Source organism: Artemia franciscana, chromosome 11 (assembly GCF_032884065.1).
Source record: "Artemia franciscana chromosome 11, ASM3288406v1, whole genome shotgun sequence".
NCBI classification, from domain to species: domain Eukaryota; kingdom Metazoa; phylum Arthropoda; class Branchiopoda; order Anostraca; family Artemiidae; genus Artemia; species Artemia franciscana.
This window is the reverse complement of record NC_088873.1, coordinates 19577224-19596174: the sequence shown is the minus strand read 5'-3', so window position 1 is coordinate 19596174 and position 18951 is coordinate 19577224. Positions and strand designations below refer to the sequence as shown.

Here is an 18951-nt window from a genome sequence, read left to right as displayed (position 1 = left end):
ACTAGTATCGCAATCAATGAACACAAAGAAAACTTTTAAAATTTTTATTCCTATTTGAAACTCCGTACAAAAATAGAAAAAAAAACGTATAAAAAGAACGCATATGTAGTAAGACATGTGCTGTTCTAAGGGCAGGTTTGGCAGTTTTTTTTTTTTTTTAGCAAGCTGTAATGTTTAGTATAAAGCTGAATGTGGTTCAATGTCTCTTGGTGCATTATAGACATCAGCCGCAGCGTATGCTTGTGTGATTGATTCAAAGGCATCATTCACTGCTGCTTCCACAGCATACTTCTTTTTCTCCTCTTCAATCCTTACTTCAGGTTGGGTGTTGTATGGTTCAGGATCTATGTTTGCATTATAGACATCATCAACTGTGTATGCTTTTGTAACTGTTTGAAAAGCTTCAGCCACCGCTGCTTCTACATCGAACTTCTTTTTCTCCTCCATTTTTAATCCTTGGGACTCTGCATAATACGGTTCTGGGTTTCTTGGTGCAGTATAGACATCAGCAGCAGCGTATGCGTTGGTAAGTGTATCGAAGGCTTCAGTCAGAGCAGCTTCCACAGCATATTTTTTCTTTTCCTCTTCCATCTTTAGTTTTTGAGCCGCCATTTCAGCTTTCGTTTTTTCGTGATCTTCGGAGATCTTCTTATGGGTATGTGCAATGGTTTTATATGCCGTGGCAATTTTGGCCGCAGTTTCTGCAACTTTTTCTAAATTAACCTTAGCAGTTTCAATATGATCTACTGGGATTGCTGGAGCTTGATAATGTTTTGTGTTACAGTTTCCTGTGTAAGTTATCACTGGTTTATAGCCTTCTTCGTCAACAGTGTATGATACAATGCGAATACATCCATCAGGTTGGGGTACTGTATATTCGCCTGTAACTTTCTTATCATCCCTTCTTTCTTGTACTTTTACGCCGTTGGGAACATCGTAGCTAAACTCGTATGGTTCTTGGTTATCCATGACTTCCAGTATACCTGATGGAACGGGCTCATAGTAATTTCCATATTGTCCTCGTGCGACGGCAACAAAGATAGCCTGCAAAAAATAGCACAGTTACTCAAACTGTAATCAAGTCTCTTTTGTCGTTTATCTTACTCTGTAATATTGATGAATGTCCATAACATCTAGCCAATCATTTGAACCTATACGACCGGTAGCTCAAGCCAGTATTTCTCCGAAATGTTTTTACAATCAGAATCATTTGGCTTCCGATCATCCCAAGAGAGTATACCCTATTCTTCTCAAGACCAAGGGACCGAGTTGAAACTTTCAGAGAAATTTATTGGGTGGATGGGAACTTACATAAAGGCGGCAAAATATTTTTTTCCTCTCTTCATAAAAGAGTAATTTTTTTCTTTTTTATGCCTGTTGTCAACAGTCTATTCACTAACTAAAATAGCAAATGAGGAAACTTCAAACTATTTTCAGGAAGGACTATCCTTCAATTATTAATAGTAATCATAATAAATGTTTATTTACTATTCATTTTTTTGTAGATTTTATGTTATATAAGCTAGTACTTATCTGTTATAGCGCCTGCGTTAAGTTCTTCGTCTAAGTAGAACCTGTTTCTCTGAATAATCCTAATGAAATATCGCAAAATATGATGAAAACATAATACTTTGGAAACAAATTTGGGCTATATATTTGCACATTAGGGATTGGGGGGAGGGTAAAATATAGCGGGTCTGCATGCAAAATGTGGTAGGTACAATTGTTCGGCATATTATGAACTAAGAATTGTTTCCTAACTTCACGTTGTCCAAACACTTTACCCCACCCCACCTCCTAATGTGCATATATATAGCCCAAATTATATATTTCCCCATCTATTCTGTCACTTCTCTTTGTCTTCTCTCACGCTAAGCTGAAAGAAACTAACGAAGAAACTGGTTCTACAGTGCGTCAATGGATGAAGAACTTAACATAGGTGCTATAACAGGTAAGTACCTATAAGTTTATTTAATTTTTGGTTAGTCGTGACCCAGTACTGCGAACATGGTAGCTAGTTTTTTACCCTGTAAGGTATTTGATGCCATTATTATTTCGAATGACTATTTTAATTGTTATTATTCGTTATTTTTAATTTATTGCTCCCTCGTATAGTAAATTTAAAAACGCTGAATGGGTATTATCCATGAGTTCCAATCCTAGTGTCGCTGGTTATCAAACAGTTCATGGTAACAAACTGTAGTAAGGAGTGACGCGACTCAATAGTAACTGAATCTCTAAAGAAGCGAAATTTTTATATTAATAGATTCATCAAAAGAATCAACTTATTGTGCTGATTCCAGATTTGTAGGATTCACTAAGTATAGTGTAACCCATCAAAAGATGCGGGCCTGAAAAAGTTTGCCTTATTTTCGAGAAAGGGAGGTACACCCTCGAAAAGTCAAGGAATCTTAACGAAAATCGTACCATACGATTCAGCGTATCTAAGAACCCTACAGTAAGCTTCTATCTACAGAAATGTGGAATCTTGTATGTTGTCGATCATGGATGCGTGTTTATTTGTTTTTTTTCCCCAGAGGGGATCGTACCGAACCATTGGTCGTAGAAGATCGACAGAGAAGAATTGGAAATTAGAAGTTTTACTGCTCTCTTTAAGTGACCAAAAAGACTGGGGGAAAGCTAGCCCACCAACAATCGAATTACCAAACAATCAGCATATAATGAAAAATATACCACCAAAGGCGCATAGGAAATTGGGAAATTCAAGAACAAAAAGTTAATTTGCATTATCAACATATTAAAAATAACGTTATTTATTACTCCTTGATGGATTAGTTTTGCCACACGGCCTTCAAAAATCGTGTACACCATTTTGTGTGTCATGGATTTCCCAGCATTATTTGAAAAATGACCAGACTATGGGAAAGATACACAGGAAGGGTGTGCGAAAGCCCAGGATGGCTGTCCCCCCTATCGCGCTTCCTGGCCGAAGGACCATGAAACGGAGATCAGTACCACCGGAAGGGACTTCATTATTCATTATTCTTATTTCATGTTCGGCCTTTTGGTTTGGATGAATCCAAAAGACTGTTTGTTCTTATATAGACGTTTTTTCAATGTTATATATGCTAACGGAAATGAAACTTTCTAGGCTAATGAAACTATTTTCCCTTATTAAACTGGTTGGAATTATCTTCCAAAAGATTTTTAAAAATTTCTTATTTTCTTTATTTTGTTACTTGGAATGTTTCTCGGTCTTCTACAGATCTGGAACCCTTAACTTCTGATGTTTCTCATGGAACTGCCTGGCGGAATACTATTTTCAAGTGATTTTCATGGATCTTTGCTATTATTTCTACAGGTGTTCTTGGTTCAATTGACTCTTTTTAAGTTAGTACTACTCAAAGAGCATATCGGACGATAGGCATAAAAAAAGAAAACAAAACTTAACGAATATTGTTCCGTGAGAGTAAGAGAAAAATTACTTTCTCCTTTACCCCAAAATTCTAAGCCCCCCCCCCAATAAAAAAGCTTCTGAAAGCTCTAACTCGATCACCAAGCTGTGAGACAAAACAGACTATACCCAGAAAACAATGTATAAAAAATATCATATTCATGAAACCTATCGGCACCCATATAATCCCTATCAAGCAGTTCGTGGTAAAGAACTGTAAGTAAGGAGTGACCCGGCTCAATAGTAACCGAAACGGAACTCTGAAAAACAGAATTTTTATACCAGTAGATACATCAAAAGAATTGGATTTTTATGCTGATTTTAAATATATAAGTTTCATCAGGTTTAATCCTACCCATCAAAAGTTACGAGCCTGGGAAAAATTGCCTGACTTTCGAAAAAGGGGGAAAACAGCCCTTAAAAGTCATGGAATCTGAATGAAAACCACACCATCAGATTCAGCGTATCATAGAACCCTACTGTAGAGGTTTCAAGCTCCTATCTGCACGCATGTGGAAATTTGTAGTTTTTGTCAGAAGAACGGTCACGGATGGGTGTTTATTTGTTTTTTTGTTATGCCAGGGATGATCGTATCGACCCATTGGTCCTAGAATTTCGCGAAAAAGCTCATTCGAGCGGAAATTAAAAAGTTCTAGTGCCCCTTTTAAGTGACCAAAAAATTGGAGGGCAACTAGGCCCCCTCCCACGCTCATTTTTTTCTCAAAGTCACCGGATCAAAATTTTGAGATAGCAATTTTGTTCAGCATTGTCGAAATACCTAACTACTATGTCTTTGAGGATCAATTAATCCCCCACAGTCCCCGGGGCAAGGGCTGCAAGTTATGAGCTTTGTCCATTGTTTACATATAGTATTGGTTATTGGTAAGTATACAGACGTTTTCAGTGGGGATTTTCTCTAGTGGGGAGGTAGGGGGATTGGCTTTACGTGGGAGGTTCTTTCCATGGAGGAATTTTTTATGGGGTAAGATAATTTTTATGAAGGGGCAAAATTATTTAAAACAAAAACACAAATTTTTTCAACTGAAAGTGAGGAGTAACATTAACACTTGAAACGAACAGAAATTATTACGTATGAGGGGGTTAATCCCCTCGTTAATACCTCGCTGCTTACGCTAAAGTATTTTTAGTAATTTCAAAAGAGCGATTTATTCTAATTACACGGCCTTTGTGATTCAGGGGTCATTCTTAAGGAATTGGAACAAAATCCGAACTTTAGCGTAAAGAGTGAGGTATTGAAAAGGGGACAAACCCCCTTATATCACGTATATGAGAAAGTTCGCCATCTCGTCAATACCTCGCTCTTTATGCTAAAGTTCGAATTTGTAAAATAATGGCCGATATAAGCAATAACTTACTTGCGTTATTTTCCGGCCAATCTTAGCATTTGATTTTACCTTAAGCAGCTTCATAACTATGATTTTTATGTGATAATAAATAAAGATATTGTATATCTTCGGCTTATAGTTGTTATTAGATAAAAAAAAAGAAATGTTTTTTTCCAACTGAAAGTAAGGAGTAGCCTAACATTAAAACTTAAAGCGAACATAAATTATTACGTATATCTTTTAAATGTCTTTCCTTTCATTCATTCTAGTCATTTGAGAATTGCTCAAATTGTGACTCCATTTTCATAAAAAATAGTTTCGACTTCTTTGGCCGTTTTGTTACTATGCCTTACAATAATAGTTCCGCAAATACCGCTAATTTAAGTTATGTGGGAGAATCTTTCCATGGAGATTTTTCTCGTGGGGGAAGGGAATTTTTCATGGAGGGGGAGCTGGATTTCCCGATATTATTTAACAAACGATCAGTAATTAAATAAAAAACAAGCTTTTTCAACTGAAAATTAGAAGCAGCATTAAAACTTAAAACGAACAGAAAATACTACGTATCTGAGATGGATTGCCTCTCCTCAGGAGCTCGCTCCTACGCTAAAGTTTCTTTTTGAACTTTATCATTATAATATAATAAAAGGTTATTATATATAAAAGGTTATCATTCTAATTAAATAGCCTTTGTTATTTAGGAGTCATTCTTATCTTAAACAACTGAAACAAAAATAAAACTTAGGTTATTGTAAGGTTATTATTAGTTTAAAAAAGTAAAATTAATATGCAAATTTCTTTTTAATTATTCATGTACGGCGAGCCAAATTCAAAACCTACATTAATTCAAAACCGTTCAGACATTAAATTGAAAAAAAACTAGTTTTTTTTTACTGAAAGTAGAGCGACATTAAAACTTAAAACGCACAGAAATTATTCCGTATATGAAAGGGGCTGTCCTCTCTTCAACGCCCTGCTCTTTACGCTAAAGTTTTTTTTTATATAGTTTTAGAGTTGTGAGGAGGAGTCAAACTTTAGCGTAAAATAGCGGGGCGTTGAGGAGGGGACAGCCCCTTTCATGTACGGAATAATTTCTGTCCGTATTAAGTTTTAATGTCGGTCCTTACTTTCAGTTGAAAACTGTTTTTTATTCAATAACAGGAGATAGTCGCTTGTCTTTAGGCAAATAAACAAAAAAAGATACACTCTTGTGAGCATCTGAAAACCATTTGACATATCTGATCTACCCGCTCTGTAGGATCTATAGCATCCCATCGTAGTTTTCCGATTAGTTATTCGCTTGGTAAATCCTCCTGACCCCGGCTTTTATATGTATTTAGGGATGTCCAAGGAAGCAAATGTAACGCTATTTTTACAGTACCAAAAAAAAAAAAACATATTTGAGTTGGCAGTGAAGCCAGGGGGAGGTATGTGTGGTTTAGTGCCTTTCTCAGAAAATTGGAAAAAATAAGGTAAAAACATGCAATCCCACTGGAAAATATAGAGCTTTTGGAAAAACAGTAAAAATCTCTTTTTCTTTTAGGGGGGAAGGTCCTTTTGCATGTATGCTTGGATGGTAAGCATCATTCGCGAAAATATAGGGGGGATGTATTTTTTAAAATCTAGGGGGAAAATACCAAAAAAGAAATTTTTCAGTGAAAATACCGAAAAATATTTTCAAAATCTGGGGGAATCTTGAAATACTGGAGATGGAGGCTAAATGTCCCCTTCCCTCTCGACACTCCTGGGGCTGAGGGCTTGATTACATAATGACTTCATCCTAAGTTATTGATGAATTATGAACCAACATTACTAATCAATAATACATTGTGTTTACTCTGAAAATGGAAATCATTATAATTTATGAAAGAAAATACTGACGGACTAGAATATCAGAAGACATAAAAGGTATATCTTTGATTGGAATTAACTTTAAAAATTATTTACCGCGATTGAAAGTAAATAGTGACTAAACCGTAAAATGAAAAACAATCGCATATATGAGGTGGCAACCGCCCCTCTAAAAAAGTTTCACTTGTTTTGTTTTTTTTTCTGAGTGTGATTAATATGTACAACACGCTGGAACTTCAGCGGTGGTCTGCAGGGTTATCAAATTCAGGCTAGCCATGAAAATGAAATACGTGGGGCTGCTGCTTCCCTGAACACCGCTCTCGGGGTAAGGGTTGTCTGATATTCCATATATATTGTTCAGGTCAGGATAGCCAAATTTTTCAAGAAGGGAATCTTCGAACAAATATTCTTAGTGAATGCCCCCAATGTCCCCATCCCTCCTTCTGCTGTAAGCACATGAATATATTCTTCGTTTTTTAACACCAAATACTCCTGAAATAGAGGAGGAGCTGGTAGCCCCTCAGAACCTATATTGAATAATTAGTCTACATTTCTTCCTCCAAATGAGAGAACACTAAAGGGTAAATCCCCCATATTAATATGAAAGACCAAAAAGAAAGGGAGAAAATTTTGGCCTTAAAGAATGTACTCTAATGCGAGAACTACTCTAGTAGTTATCTAACCATGCAGTGCGATGTATAAATTAACGAAATTAACTACTCAATAGAATGAAGCTTGTAAATTATTGTCTTTGATAAACGTTCGTTTTGTGTGGAATGCTTATTTGCTTAGGGAAGAATGTGCCAGCTATGGCTATTTGGTCCCCCAAATTGGGGCTCTCAAACCCTTTGAATCTGAAGATGTAATTTTCATTAAGGCCATGCCCTTTTACAATCATCTTCACAAAATAAGCTTCGACACGGGTCTATGTTCTGCTTCCTAATTAGATATCAGAAATAAGATCAATGTTTTTAGCCATTTAAAAAAGAAGAAAAACAAATGCTAGATTCAATTTCAAGCATCATGCTCCCGTACTAATTGAGATTTAGAAGTGTGTTTTTTGAATTGTATTAAACAAAATAAATAAAAATATGATTTTTATACAAGTAGAGCAAGCGGAATTTCAATAAACAAAAATACAACGGATAATAAAAAAGTGTTGCTACTCTCCCCTAACCTGCTGCGGTATTCTAGTTTAGCTACTTTTTGCTATCTTGGAAAGGGGTTTGGTTAGGAAAATGAAACTTTCAGGAATGAATTCAGGGCCAAAAACACGGAGAAGGTATTGCCAAGCTTCTATGTTAACCCTTTTCTGATTTATAAGACACATAAATTTGCCCACTTACAGGTTTATCCCTACTAAAAGTTTGACCAAAGAACATTTCACTTTAATTTTCAGCTATCAGTTTCTTTGTCTCTGGTTTTAGTTCTGAAAATGCAATTCCTGTTATTTGGGTAGAATTTTAAGTGACATTAATGGTTTTCCTCTAAATTTAGGAAGCGTATTTGCTGATCTTTGAAACCTCATAAATTGGGATTGAGCAAAGTTGTGAGATGAAAACAGTTTTCTTGTACTTCATTTTAGCAGATGATCTGTTTTGCAAGGTTTCACTTTTATAACACAAATATTTTTAAAGGCCATCAAAAGTCACTGCCCTCTAGAGGGAGGAGTAGAGGTAGGTACTTCAAAATACCTTCCCGGGACATACCTTAGTCTATGGACCCATCTGACATTTTTAAAACAGAAGAAAATAAAGTATCTGTTAAGAAATGGTGATTATACTACTTGAAAAAGAAGCATCTTTTGAAAGTTTCGTTTTCCTAACCTCAACCGTTTCCATGATAGCGTAAAGTAGTTAAACTAGAATTTTACCATTATAAACAAATGATATTCTATTTTCTTTCGATGCACTTGAATAAAAAAGAAGTTGCAGATCATGTAAGGAAAATGGACAAGAAAATGTAAAAATAGTGATTTTTGTGTTGATTGGTTCATTTTGATACGGGTGCGTAAAGCCTCAAAAGCAAATTATTATCGTGACAGATCCTTCAGATCAATATAAAGGAGACTGTCAAAATTGTAAAAGTAATAAAATCAAAACCGGTAAATGCTGGATTAATTTCCAAACACGTTCACTGCAACATTATTTGGGACTAGGCTAACAATATAAAGTAAGCATTTTGTTGTTTTATCCAATACTTATATTAAGCAGCTAAACACTACTTTAACTATTCTTGGTAGAGGGAGAATGAAAAAGGAATATGAAGAAAGACAAGAGTATGGAAAAAGGAAAATAATTAATATGGAAATAATAGGTAAATTTTCCGATTAACTTCTAAAATCAGAATTTAGCCTGAATCCAACTATAACATTCATTTCTGGCGAAAAAGAACTTTACAACCTCCTTCCCCCCCCTAATGTCCAAATATGTACTCTGAATGCAATGGATTTTCCATTAGTTTGATGAATTTTTAAATGAGAATTCAAAATTTTTAAATGAGTGACTCAAAGAGAATTCAGTGCAAATATACAACTCAGGATATATATTTGCACATTAGGGAGGGGGGCTCATTTCTGACGGAAATGAATGTTGTATTTAGATTCACGGTGAAATTATGACCTTATAGGTATGTTTTTCTTAGTTATCTCATTAATGAGTTAACTGGAAAATGTACCGAAGATTTTCCTTAGTATGCTGGGAAAATCGTGAAAATATATTGAAATCTTAGGGGTTAGTGGCCCAGAGACCCCCTGTGTACCTGCCTAGATAAACTATTCCTTTAGTTCATCTAGTACTCTTACCATATTCCCAGTTTTCTTTTAAGTACGAATTGAAAAAAAAATGTTACAAATATAAACTTACGAGTAAGAAAGTCTTCATTTTCTCCGACCGCTTGTTACGTAAATCTGTATTACAACTGTCAACGTTTCCGCCCTTTCCTTAAGTTTATATACGAAGATTTGGGCAACCCTTTGGATGTATGTTTACATGCGAAATACTGGTCAACGAACCTTATTAATGCTAGACTTCTTATCTGTGAGACATAAATATAACTAGGCCAGGGGAGCAGTTATTGACCGCGTTTATGTTAAAAGGGGGAAAAAGAGTGAATAGGCCTACCGTTCATTACAATTCTGAGACAACAAGGGCAATTCGAATGACAACTATATCGTCCAGAGCACTTACATAATGTTTTCCTGAGAGAAGGGGGAGGGAGATTTCAGAACTTGTTTCTGTTTAAAGTGGTTTTAATAATTGATAATTGTCGAAGGATCTTTTTTTAAATATGTGTTTACGGTCTTCTCAGACTGAGAAGTCGGTGTCTGCATTTATGCAGACACCAAAGATAAAAACTTTAGATGTACCCTATTGCTAAATTTCGACCAGGTCTTTTTAATTTGATAAATCTAGCACGATATCCTCGATTGCTACATAAAAATGTTTTGAGTTTGCTCATATGAGTGGAGTCAGGGTCTGTAGGGTGGGCATTAGGGCATTCCTCCTAAAAGAAATTATTGTGAGTTTTAGAAAAATTAAGAGTTAGTTCGTTTGTATTTGGAGGGAGGGTACCTAAAAAAATTGCATGCTTAGGCGCGAAATTTTCCAACTTTCCCTAAGAGTTCTTCAGATCAATTTGACGGGGAATAATTTCCGCTCTAACTTTGCTCGCTTTGTTGGAATAAATTTGGTCTAAGGTGCAACATGGAAATTGAGTATGACGATTCTTCTCTTATTGCAAAATTATATGGGTGTAAAATATAATACTACGTTTATTTTATTAACTTTGAAAAGTTTGCTTTCCTAAATATCGGAGGAATGGAGGACATACCTTCATAACAAGGTTAGTATAGGCACGAAGGAAAATAAATATTTTTTGGGAGGGAGAAATCTACTTCGTTTGCATAAACTTGACAAATGATATTCATTAGATAGCCAAAATTTGAAAATGTCTAAAATTTGTCAGATTTTTCGGGACCCAAGCCGTTAGTCTCCCTCTGCGTACGGTCTTGGAAATTCATACATTTTGAGATTATGTCGTTTTTCAACTTTGGTTCTTTTTTTAAATATAAAAATATGCAGCAATCTTCTGAAAAACAGATTCTATTTCTTTGACTTGCCACAGTTTTTTTTTTTTTTTTTTTTTTTTTTTTTTTTTTTTTTTTTAATGATGTGCTGATCGTCCGAACAAACTAACAAAGAAGTCGTAAAGGAAACTAGTCTCAGTCTATTTTTTTCCCAACAGTTTGTGGTACCAAAATGTAAGTAAGGAGTAGAGTAAGTAATTAACTCTAAAAGAAAAATGGAATTCGATGACAATATACATATCAGAAGCATTGCCTTTTTATGACGATTTCAAATATTTGCATGTAAAATTCCTTAACATTAAAGGTGCCAATCGTCAGTTATGAGCATGACAAAATTTCCATGATCTATAAAAAAAGGGGTAAAATACCCCCAAAAAGACGGTGTCAATCTTGTTGATAATTACACCATCAAATTCAACATTTTTGAAAACCTTTTAGAAGGGGTTTCAGTCCCTGTAGGCTAAATAAAAATTTTGGATGTAAAATTCCTTAACATTAAAGGGGCTAATCGCCAGTTATGAGCCTGACAAAATTTTCACGATCTATAAAAAAAGGGGTAAAATACCCCCAAAAAGAAGGTGTCAATATTGTTGATAATTAAACCATCAAATTCAACATTTTTGAAAACCTTTTAGAAGGAGTTTCACCCCCTGTAGGCTAAATAAAAATTTAATGTTTTTTATTTTTCTTCGAGAAGTAGGGTGACGAATGCGTGTGTTTTTTTTTTTTTTTTTTTTTTTTGATCGGCAGAGATCAACTCATCAAGCCAGTGGACGCAGAATATTGGCCTAGGGGTCGTTTTAACGGGAACTCAAAAAGTTATAGTGCACTTTTTAACTAACAAAAGCGATTGTGCCATAGGAAAGTTCCGTCTTCAGCCACTTTGTTGTGTGAAATAACACTGCTCTGTAGTATATTCTTCGGTAGGCCTGTATTTAGCCTACAGAAAAATTTGAAGCTTCATTAACTTATGTCCAATGGTGGTTTTCATCTTTGGGTGGTTTACAACTTTACACATAACAACCAATGTAATCATGATATGCTTTTAACAATGGATATCCTATGAACAGAACCATCTGGTAATCTGTGAAAAATGATATATATTAAGCCAAACTGGGCACATAGTTAGGCTTTTCCTAGGGATGCGCCAAAATTTATTAAAACAGAAAAGAAAATTGCGAAAACCTTGATATTTCAGCCTGTTACACCTTTGAGTCTGGCCTGTAGTCCCCCCATAGCACGTACCTGAGTTGAATTTGGAGGGTTTTTCTTTCGAGAGTGAGATTATATAGATTTTCTTATACTCAATCGGATTTTATTTATATAAATAGAAATAGTAAACGTCAATTGTACTGCTCTATTCAAAAACGCACGTTGAGGCCCCAACTTAACAATTCCTCTTAATCATGCGTTATGGCTCTCGGTTCACTCTTCAACATAACCACATCCCTAACCAAACAATTCAAAATCTAACAAATTATCCCCTTCCTCCACAGAAGCACAGCCACCTTCACCTTACAAAATAATTATAATAATAATGAAAACTTAGATGATAATTAAATAAATAAAAAAAACTCTTAATTATTAATTAACTATATTTATTGGAAATCAATCAGATAATGTTTGAAATTATTTTTAAAAGACCGAAAGGGAGCTCCTAAATCTCAGCTTTTATGGAAGCAAGTTCGAACTTTTGATGCAGATCTCGTATTCAGTGACGTATTTTCGTCAAAGTCCTGGGGAGGGAGCTTATTTTCTCAAACCAAGTGAAAATGACAGTGAAAACTGAAAAATGAGCCATACAGAACCATAAAGGCAAATATAAGCTTAAGAAAACTGATCCGGTTCTGTGGATGCTTAAAATATACAGGTTTATCTTAGTTTTGACAAGATTTTTGAAGAAACTAAATTTCAGCTGGGGGGGGGGCAAACTAGGGTCTAAGGAGGGCAGGAACCCCTCCTCCTCTCCCTGAACCATAGTATGTTACGCCTATGCTCGCATTCCTAGGGCATTGTTCTGATACTAGCTGGAACAAATTTTGTAATGCTGATGGAAACAATCTGGAGAAAAAAAAGAAAATGAAAACGACAACTGTGCACGATAAATAATAAAGCGATACAAGTGAAAGAAACTTTTCCCATGGGATATAAATGTTGACTGCCTAATTGACGTAAAATATTGTAGATGAGGTTTGATAAGTCCATTGCAAAGTAGACGAAGAGTTTTTTAAGGGAATGCATGCTTCAATTTCCTGATAATGCCAAGATTACAGGAAAAATAAGCTTAACAACAGATGTTCTGTAGCTCAGGGAGGTTTTCTTCAAAGAGTACACCTAGGTACCTCGCATAGCCCGTTTCTAGCTGTTTGATCGTTCCTCAATACGTCGTTAGTCCTGATATTTCTTGATGAAAAGTTCCAATCCTCGAGAAGAAGAGAACGCACGATTCGTCGATATCACATTTCGATTGACACCCATCTAGACGTAAAATTCCTCTAAGTTGACCTCAAGTTTAGTTTTGAGTTCTGACATGTCAGAGTCAATGGGTGCCATTGTAGTGTCATCCATGAAAGCCACAAGTTTATCAGATTCGCCCTTATCGCACGAAATTTCTATATCATAGCATAATTGGCAGGACCATGAAGTGTTGGATACAGGGTTCAGAACACAACTAAGGTTATTCACGTGAAACAGGAATAACATTGAACCCAGGACCGAGCCTTGGGGCACACCGAAGTTGATGACGATGTTATTCAGCAGATCTTCTTCTGTATAAACACATTGATTACTAAGGTAAGACCGGAACCATTGTAGTATCTTTCCTCTATTTTCGTTTTACTCTAGTTTCCCTCATAGAATCTTATGATTTATACCTTTGAACACTTTTTTAATGTCAAGCAAAATAGCAGCTGGCACAAGTCTCAGGCCAAGTGCCTTATTGATAAATATACTTAGTGACGCCTTAGCATCTTGCCTCGAGTGTCCGGATCTGGATCCGATAATTTTTGTCGAGGAATCCCTTTGCTTCAAGAAAAGAGTAAAGTTGGTTTTTCATAGGTTTTTAGAAAACTGTGGGAAATGCAGAAATAATAGAGATCGGTTGAAAGTTAGACGGGTCATCTCGAGGGCCACCTTTGTGGACAAGAACTATTCCTTTTTTTTTGGAATGATGGAAACACGCCCATGTACAAAGAGAGGTTTACTAAGTGTGTTACAGGTTTTAGTACGGACGGCAATATTGCTTTCAACACTTTGATATAGATGTAGGTAAAGCCAGAGGCAGATCCTCCTCTTAAACCTTTTACAATTATCGGAACATCCGTAGAAGTTACAGGATGAGTGGCATCGACTTGATACACACTGGGCTCTAAAAGTCATTGTGACATTTTTTTAGGGGTAGTACTGTGTTGGCGATTTTTTTCTTCAATTTTTTGCGAAGGAAGTGCAAAGTACATTCACGACTTTTACTGGTTCAGTCAAGGTTTCGCCATCAACCGTAATCTTGATAGTAGTTCTTTGGTCATTTGGTCGTAATACTGACTTGATTTTTTTTCACACCTTCCTTCCGTCCTTTCCACTTTCAGCTTGCCTGTGGTTGAAGTAATCCCTTCTAGCCTTTCTCAGAACTAATCGTAAGCATGTCTTATAAATTTCATAGATCTTGTACTTGGTGTAGCTGTACTTGGCTAGCTGTACTTGGTAGATGACAGTATCCCGCCCAAAGGTTGTTCTTCTTATTGATGCCTCTGAGTAGACTTTTGATAACCCACCGGGAAATTGGTATATTTTTTATTTCACGTTTATTTAGTTTTTGTTTGAAACAACATGCCTTATATAAAGATGTCAATATATTGTGGAAAATTTCAAATCCTTCATCCAAATCTTCCTTCTTCATAACGCTATCCCAGGTCACATTTTCCAGTTTCTCATTAAGCAACTTAAATTTTTCCTCTGTAACTGGAATATTATCTCTAACTTTTGAGAAAGGTCTTGCTGTTTTTGATGTATCGAAGACGGTACATAGGGGGAAATGATCCAACATGTCACTGATGAATATTGTCTATTAGTGATTGAGCACTCTCAGTTATTCTCGCTGGGATAGTTGTCGATGGGAAAAGATTAGATCCAGACGTAAGAGTGAGAAGTTTTTTTTTGCGCAAGTATTTAGGGGATAGGCTAAGCTGATCTTGAAATCGCCATTATGACCACATCATGATTTTTTTTTCCAAGTGTTTGGATTGTTTCCAGTAAATATTCCATGAACGAAGAAAGCTGAGCCTGACTGTGATCGGTAAATTTCTCGAATGACTACCATGAAGCAAGTGACATGTCAAGAAAAAGTGGCTCAAAATTATCTTCTACATTCTGAGTCAGTTAGCCATTAACACAGACTGGGTACTCGCTCTTTGTGTACACTGTCAATCATCCTCGTGCTGACTCTTTTTTTTATGAACGAAATTAGAAGTATACCAGAGGATATCTACCAGGGTCAGTCTGCCTCTTTGGGAATGTTTCACTTAGTCCAAGAACGTCAGTTTGTGTTTGTTGGCACATGGTCATTACATCTCTCAGCGACGAACATAATCCTTGGCACTTTATGCTGAACTATTCTGAGCTACGATTTGGAGCATAAATGGAGCATACTCATCACTGAACATTTTACTTCGAGAAAAATCAAATATACTCAAAATCATATAAAATCAAAAATACTCTTACTGTTCTAATCGATTTTTTAGCTATTGACAAAGTAGTGGGCCTCGGAGATAAAAGGAACTTAAAACTTACCCAAAACTCTGGGGAATGTGCTTGCATCTTGGAGTAAAGCTAAGAACTGTGAGAAAAGCACAAATCTGAACGAACTTCATCGAAACTTTAACAAAAAAAAATATTGATGTAAATAAACAAGTATTACCACAAGAACCGCAGAAAAAAGAAAAATGAAACATTTCTTTCCTCTATCTATTCGACTACAGCCGGCAAGATTAAAAAAAGATCAGAGGATCAAAGCAGTCGTCTTGAAATTTAGTCCGTTGTGAATTTCATAGCTTTCTTACATCTAACCACAGTCTTATTCCTCGCTGGACAACACGCGTTTCGGCAGCCTTTTCTGCGGTCGAATTAGAACTTTCCCGCTTGTACCCTAGCGCTACAAGTTCTTTTCTTCTGTTACCAAGCTCTGTTTGCATGTCTATTGACACACTTAAATCCGTTTTTTTCAGCTTCCCACATTCTTTCATAGCAATTGAGCGTTTAGTGTTTGAGAGAATAATAAAGCTATGCTCGATAGCTTTCTGCTTTTGTGAATTACTTCGAAGACTCGGCCCAGCTCCAGATTGGAAGGGAACCGTCTTCTTTGAAATGCGCATCTTAGAGATGTGCATCAATAATTCCAAGCTTGGACTGAAGGAATTTCACTACAGTTTCTTGGGGATTTTCTGTTCCTTGCGAAGCTTCAACACTTTGGATAAAAATGCTGTTTCTTCGAGCGTACATCTCCCATCACAGGGCAGTAGTCTTGACATGGACCAGCTTAGTCTTTAGCGGTTTATTCTCTGCTTCCAGTACTTTATTTTTATTTTAAAGCTTTGAAATCACACTCTGAAGCTCATAAACACGGGGGTCGAAATGGTCTTTTGTCTCTGACATATTGCTACCAGTTAATACCGCTCTACCCACTCAATCAAGATGGAAAGACAATGAGCGAAACTTACATGCAAGGGCTCCTTGAAATGTGGTTTTGCTTCTTTGGTCTTTCAAATTTATCTTGTTATTATTCGGCATGTGCAGTGACATTAAGTGGAGGGGAATTCCCCTCCCTCTATACTGTAAAAAAATCGTTGATTATGAGATAATGCTTTTTATGTAATTTCATTAAGAAAATAATAAAGTTGCCCCCCAGATTTGAAACATATATCCCCTCTCCTATAGTTCGAGATTTGACGTCACTAGTGCCGCGTTTTTTCAGCCACCTTTGTTCATTCAATTGCATTTTTCAAAAGATGGATATTCTTGAGTTTCTTTGGATTTTTTTTCTCGGGTCACTAGCTTTCTTGTCTAGCGATACCAAACATTGTGATGTAATCTGAAATAACATTTACATATAATGGGATCTCATCAGTCAGTTTGTTAAATACATTGACTAGTAAAACTAGTAAATGAACATTTCCTACTTTTATACTCACAAATGCAAAATTAAAAAAAAAAAAAAATTCGAGAGTTATAGGGCTTGTCGCATTGCTTTTTACTCGATTGCAGAATATTGATTGTGGATGTTTCTAGACTCCGTAGAATTATCCTGAATGTTTCTAGACTCCGTAAAGTCTTTTTAAAAAATTTTTATGGAAAACTCAGTTCCCAGAAAGAAGGTTTTAGGATTAGAAATATACATGTAAAAGTTTCATTATTAGAATTTGTTTATTTATTTTCAGGTAGACAAATCTGTTTTGAAAGAGCTCCCAGAAGAGCTACAAAAAGAAATTCGTAATGAGCTAATTCGTCCTGATCCTGAGGTTAGACCTGGTCCTAGTAAAAGTCCGAGGAAACCAGGAAAGAAAATTAGTCCTTCTAAGCGAGGGAGGAAGAAAAATTTAGGGACGTCAACGGCGGGTCAGACTAGCGTGAAGGTTTGTATTTATAATCTCTTTAAACGTTTTATTTTTTGTTTTGTAGGGACAGTCCAGAACTACGCTCTTCACTTCCTCCCATGAAGTTCTTACTCTTCTTAAATCTTTTTTTACAGTTCATTTCTCCCCATTCAAAGGCCGTTCTTCGTCTTGCGTTTTGCCCGGACTGGATTACCAAAAACAACATTTTTGGAAGCCTACTGTACGCAAACCGTGACTGAACCATTTTCACTACTCTTTCATCATTGCCCTAGAAAGCGAGATCATTCCATAACTTTCGTAAAGCTCTTTTTATATAAAAAAAATACGTATAATGGAAGAACATACCTAAAAATATCCTTAAACGACTCCTCTGGAAGACGTGTAGCTTATCTTCCTCAACCTTTCGAAACGCCCACGTTCCAAAGCAATTAATCATTGAATCATTGTTGTTGCTGTGGTGTCTAGTATCCTAACCTGAGTACTATAACTCATCCCCAAATCCAGTGAGTTCTTCTCAACTGCATAAAAGTTAGCCCCTTTGCTCAAGCACTAAATTTCGGGTCTCCTTGCACCCATCCCGATCCCCTAAAAAAAAAAAAATCTTGTGAGTTTCTACTGGATATCCCAGCCGCGAAACTAAACAGGAACCAAGTATAAAACTTATCACCTTTCGATGAAACATACTGGTATATTCAGTATCAGATATACATGCTTGTCATTATGCTCCAGGTACAAGTAAAAAATTCCTCTTTAGTGTGCATTTGAAAAGCAACAAACTCTGGATCTGGCAAAGTACTCCAAAAATATCGTTACATATTGTATACCAATGTAAGATTGTTTCTGGACTAAAAATTGGCTGGCTCTTATGGAAAATTACCAATTACCTATGGCGACTTTAACAGCAGTTCGGGAAACAGCTTTGGTTTCATAATTGAAGCTTTTAAGTTAAAGTTACATAATTTGTCACTGATTTGGCTGCTTGCGTCGGTACACTATACTGGGTGAGCCAAAACGCAACAAAACTGAAACGTCAAACTGAGTTGAAGGTCGAAATGATCCGGGTTTTTTTCGATGTATTCTTAAGGCAGGACGGACTCTCAAGAAATCTTCCTATATATTCCGTGTTAAACATTTGGAGTTTGCCTGATCTTCCTGAATTAGTGATTTCGGGGTTTTTTATGTCAATAGAAATAAAACAAGAACTAAGAGCTCATATGGCACTTGTGACGAGGCAAGAAGAGCTAAGAGCCAAGAGCTCATATGGTATGAGCTCTAGATTTAAAAGGAAAATCGGAGGCTTAATGCCGGTCAGGATTTAAGATAAGAGCTCTGAGTCACGATGTCCTTCTAAATATCAAAATTCATTAAGATCCGATCACCCACTCGTAAGTTATAAATACCTCATTTTTTCTAATTTTTAGCCCCCCAGATGGTCAAATCTGGGAAAACGACTTTATCAAGTCAATTTGTGCAGCTCCCTGACACGCCTATCAATTTTCATCGTCCTAGCACGCCCAGAAGCACCAAACTCGCCAAATCACTGAACCCCTCCCCCCAACTCAACCAAAGAGAGCGAATCCAGTACGGTTACGTCAATCATGTATCAAGGACATTTGCTTATTCTATCCACCAAGCTTCATCCTGATT

General features: G+C 36.2%; 2 protein-coding genes and 1 long non-coding RNA gene across 5 annotated transcripts in view; 2 read left to right on the top strand and 1 right to left on the bottom strand.

The window, feature by feature from the left end:
* LOC136032933 (uncharacterized) overlaps positions 1-18951 on the top strand; it is a 417461-nt gene that overhangs the window by 85773 nt on the left and 312737 nt on the right. The window lies entirely within an intron of this gene.
* LOC136032926 (DNA repair protein REV1-like) overlaps positions 1-18951 on the top strand; it is an 82825-nt gene that overhangs the window by 61146 nt on the left and 2728 nt on the right. For all 3 annotated transcript variants that reach the window (XM_065713393.1, XM_065713395.1, XM_065713394.1), the window contains one exon: positions 17128-17322. In XM_065713393.1, the coding sequence (XP_065569465.1) occupies positions 17128-17322 (195 nt within the window). The remainder of the gene's footprint in view (positions 1-17127; positions 17323-18951) is intronic.
* Positions 31-9616, bottom strand: LOC136032930 (uncharacterized). Its single transcript, XM_065713399.1, has 2 exons — positions 9477-9616; positions 31-1044 (listed from the first exon to the last, which is right to left on the bottom strand). Exons 1-2 carry the CDS (start codon positions 9492-9494, stop codon positions 175-177), a joined length of 888 nt encoding a protein of 295 aa, XP_065569471.1. The 5' UTR covers positions 9495-9616; the 3' UTR covers positions 31-174.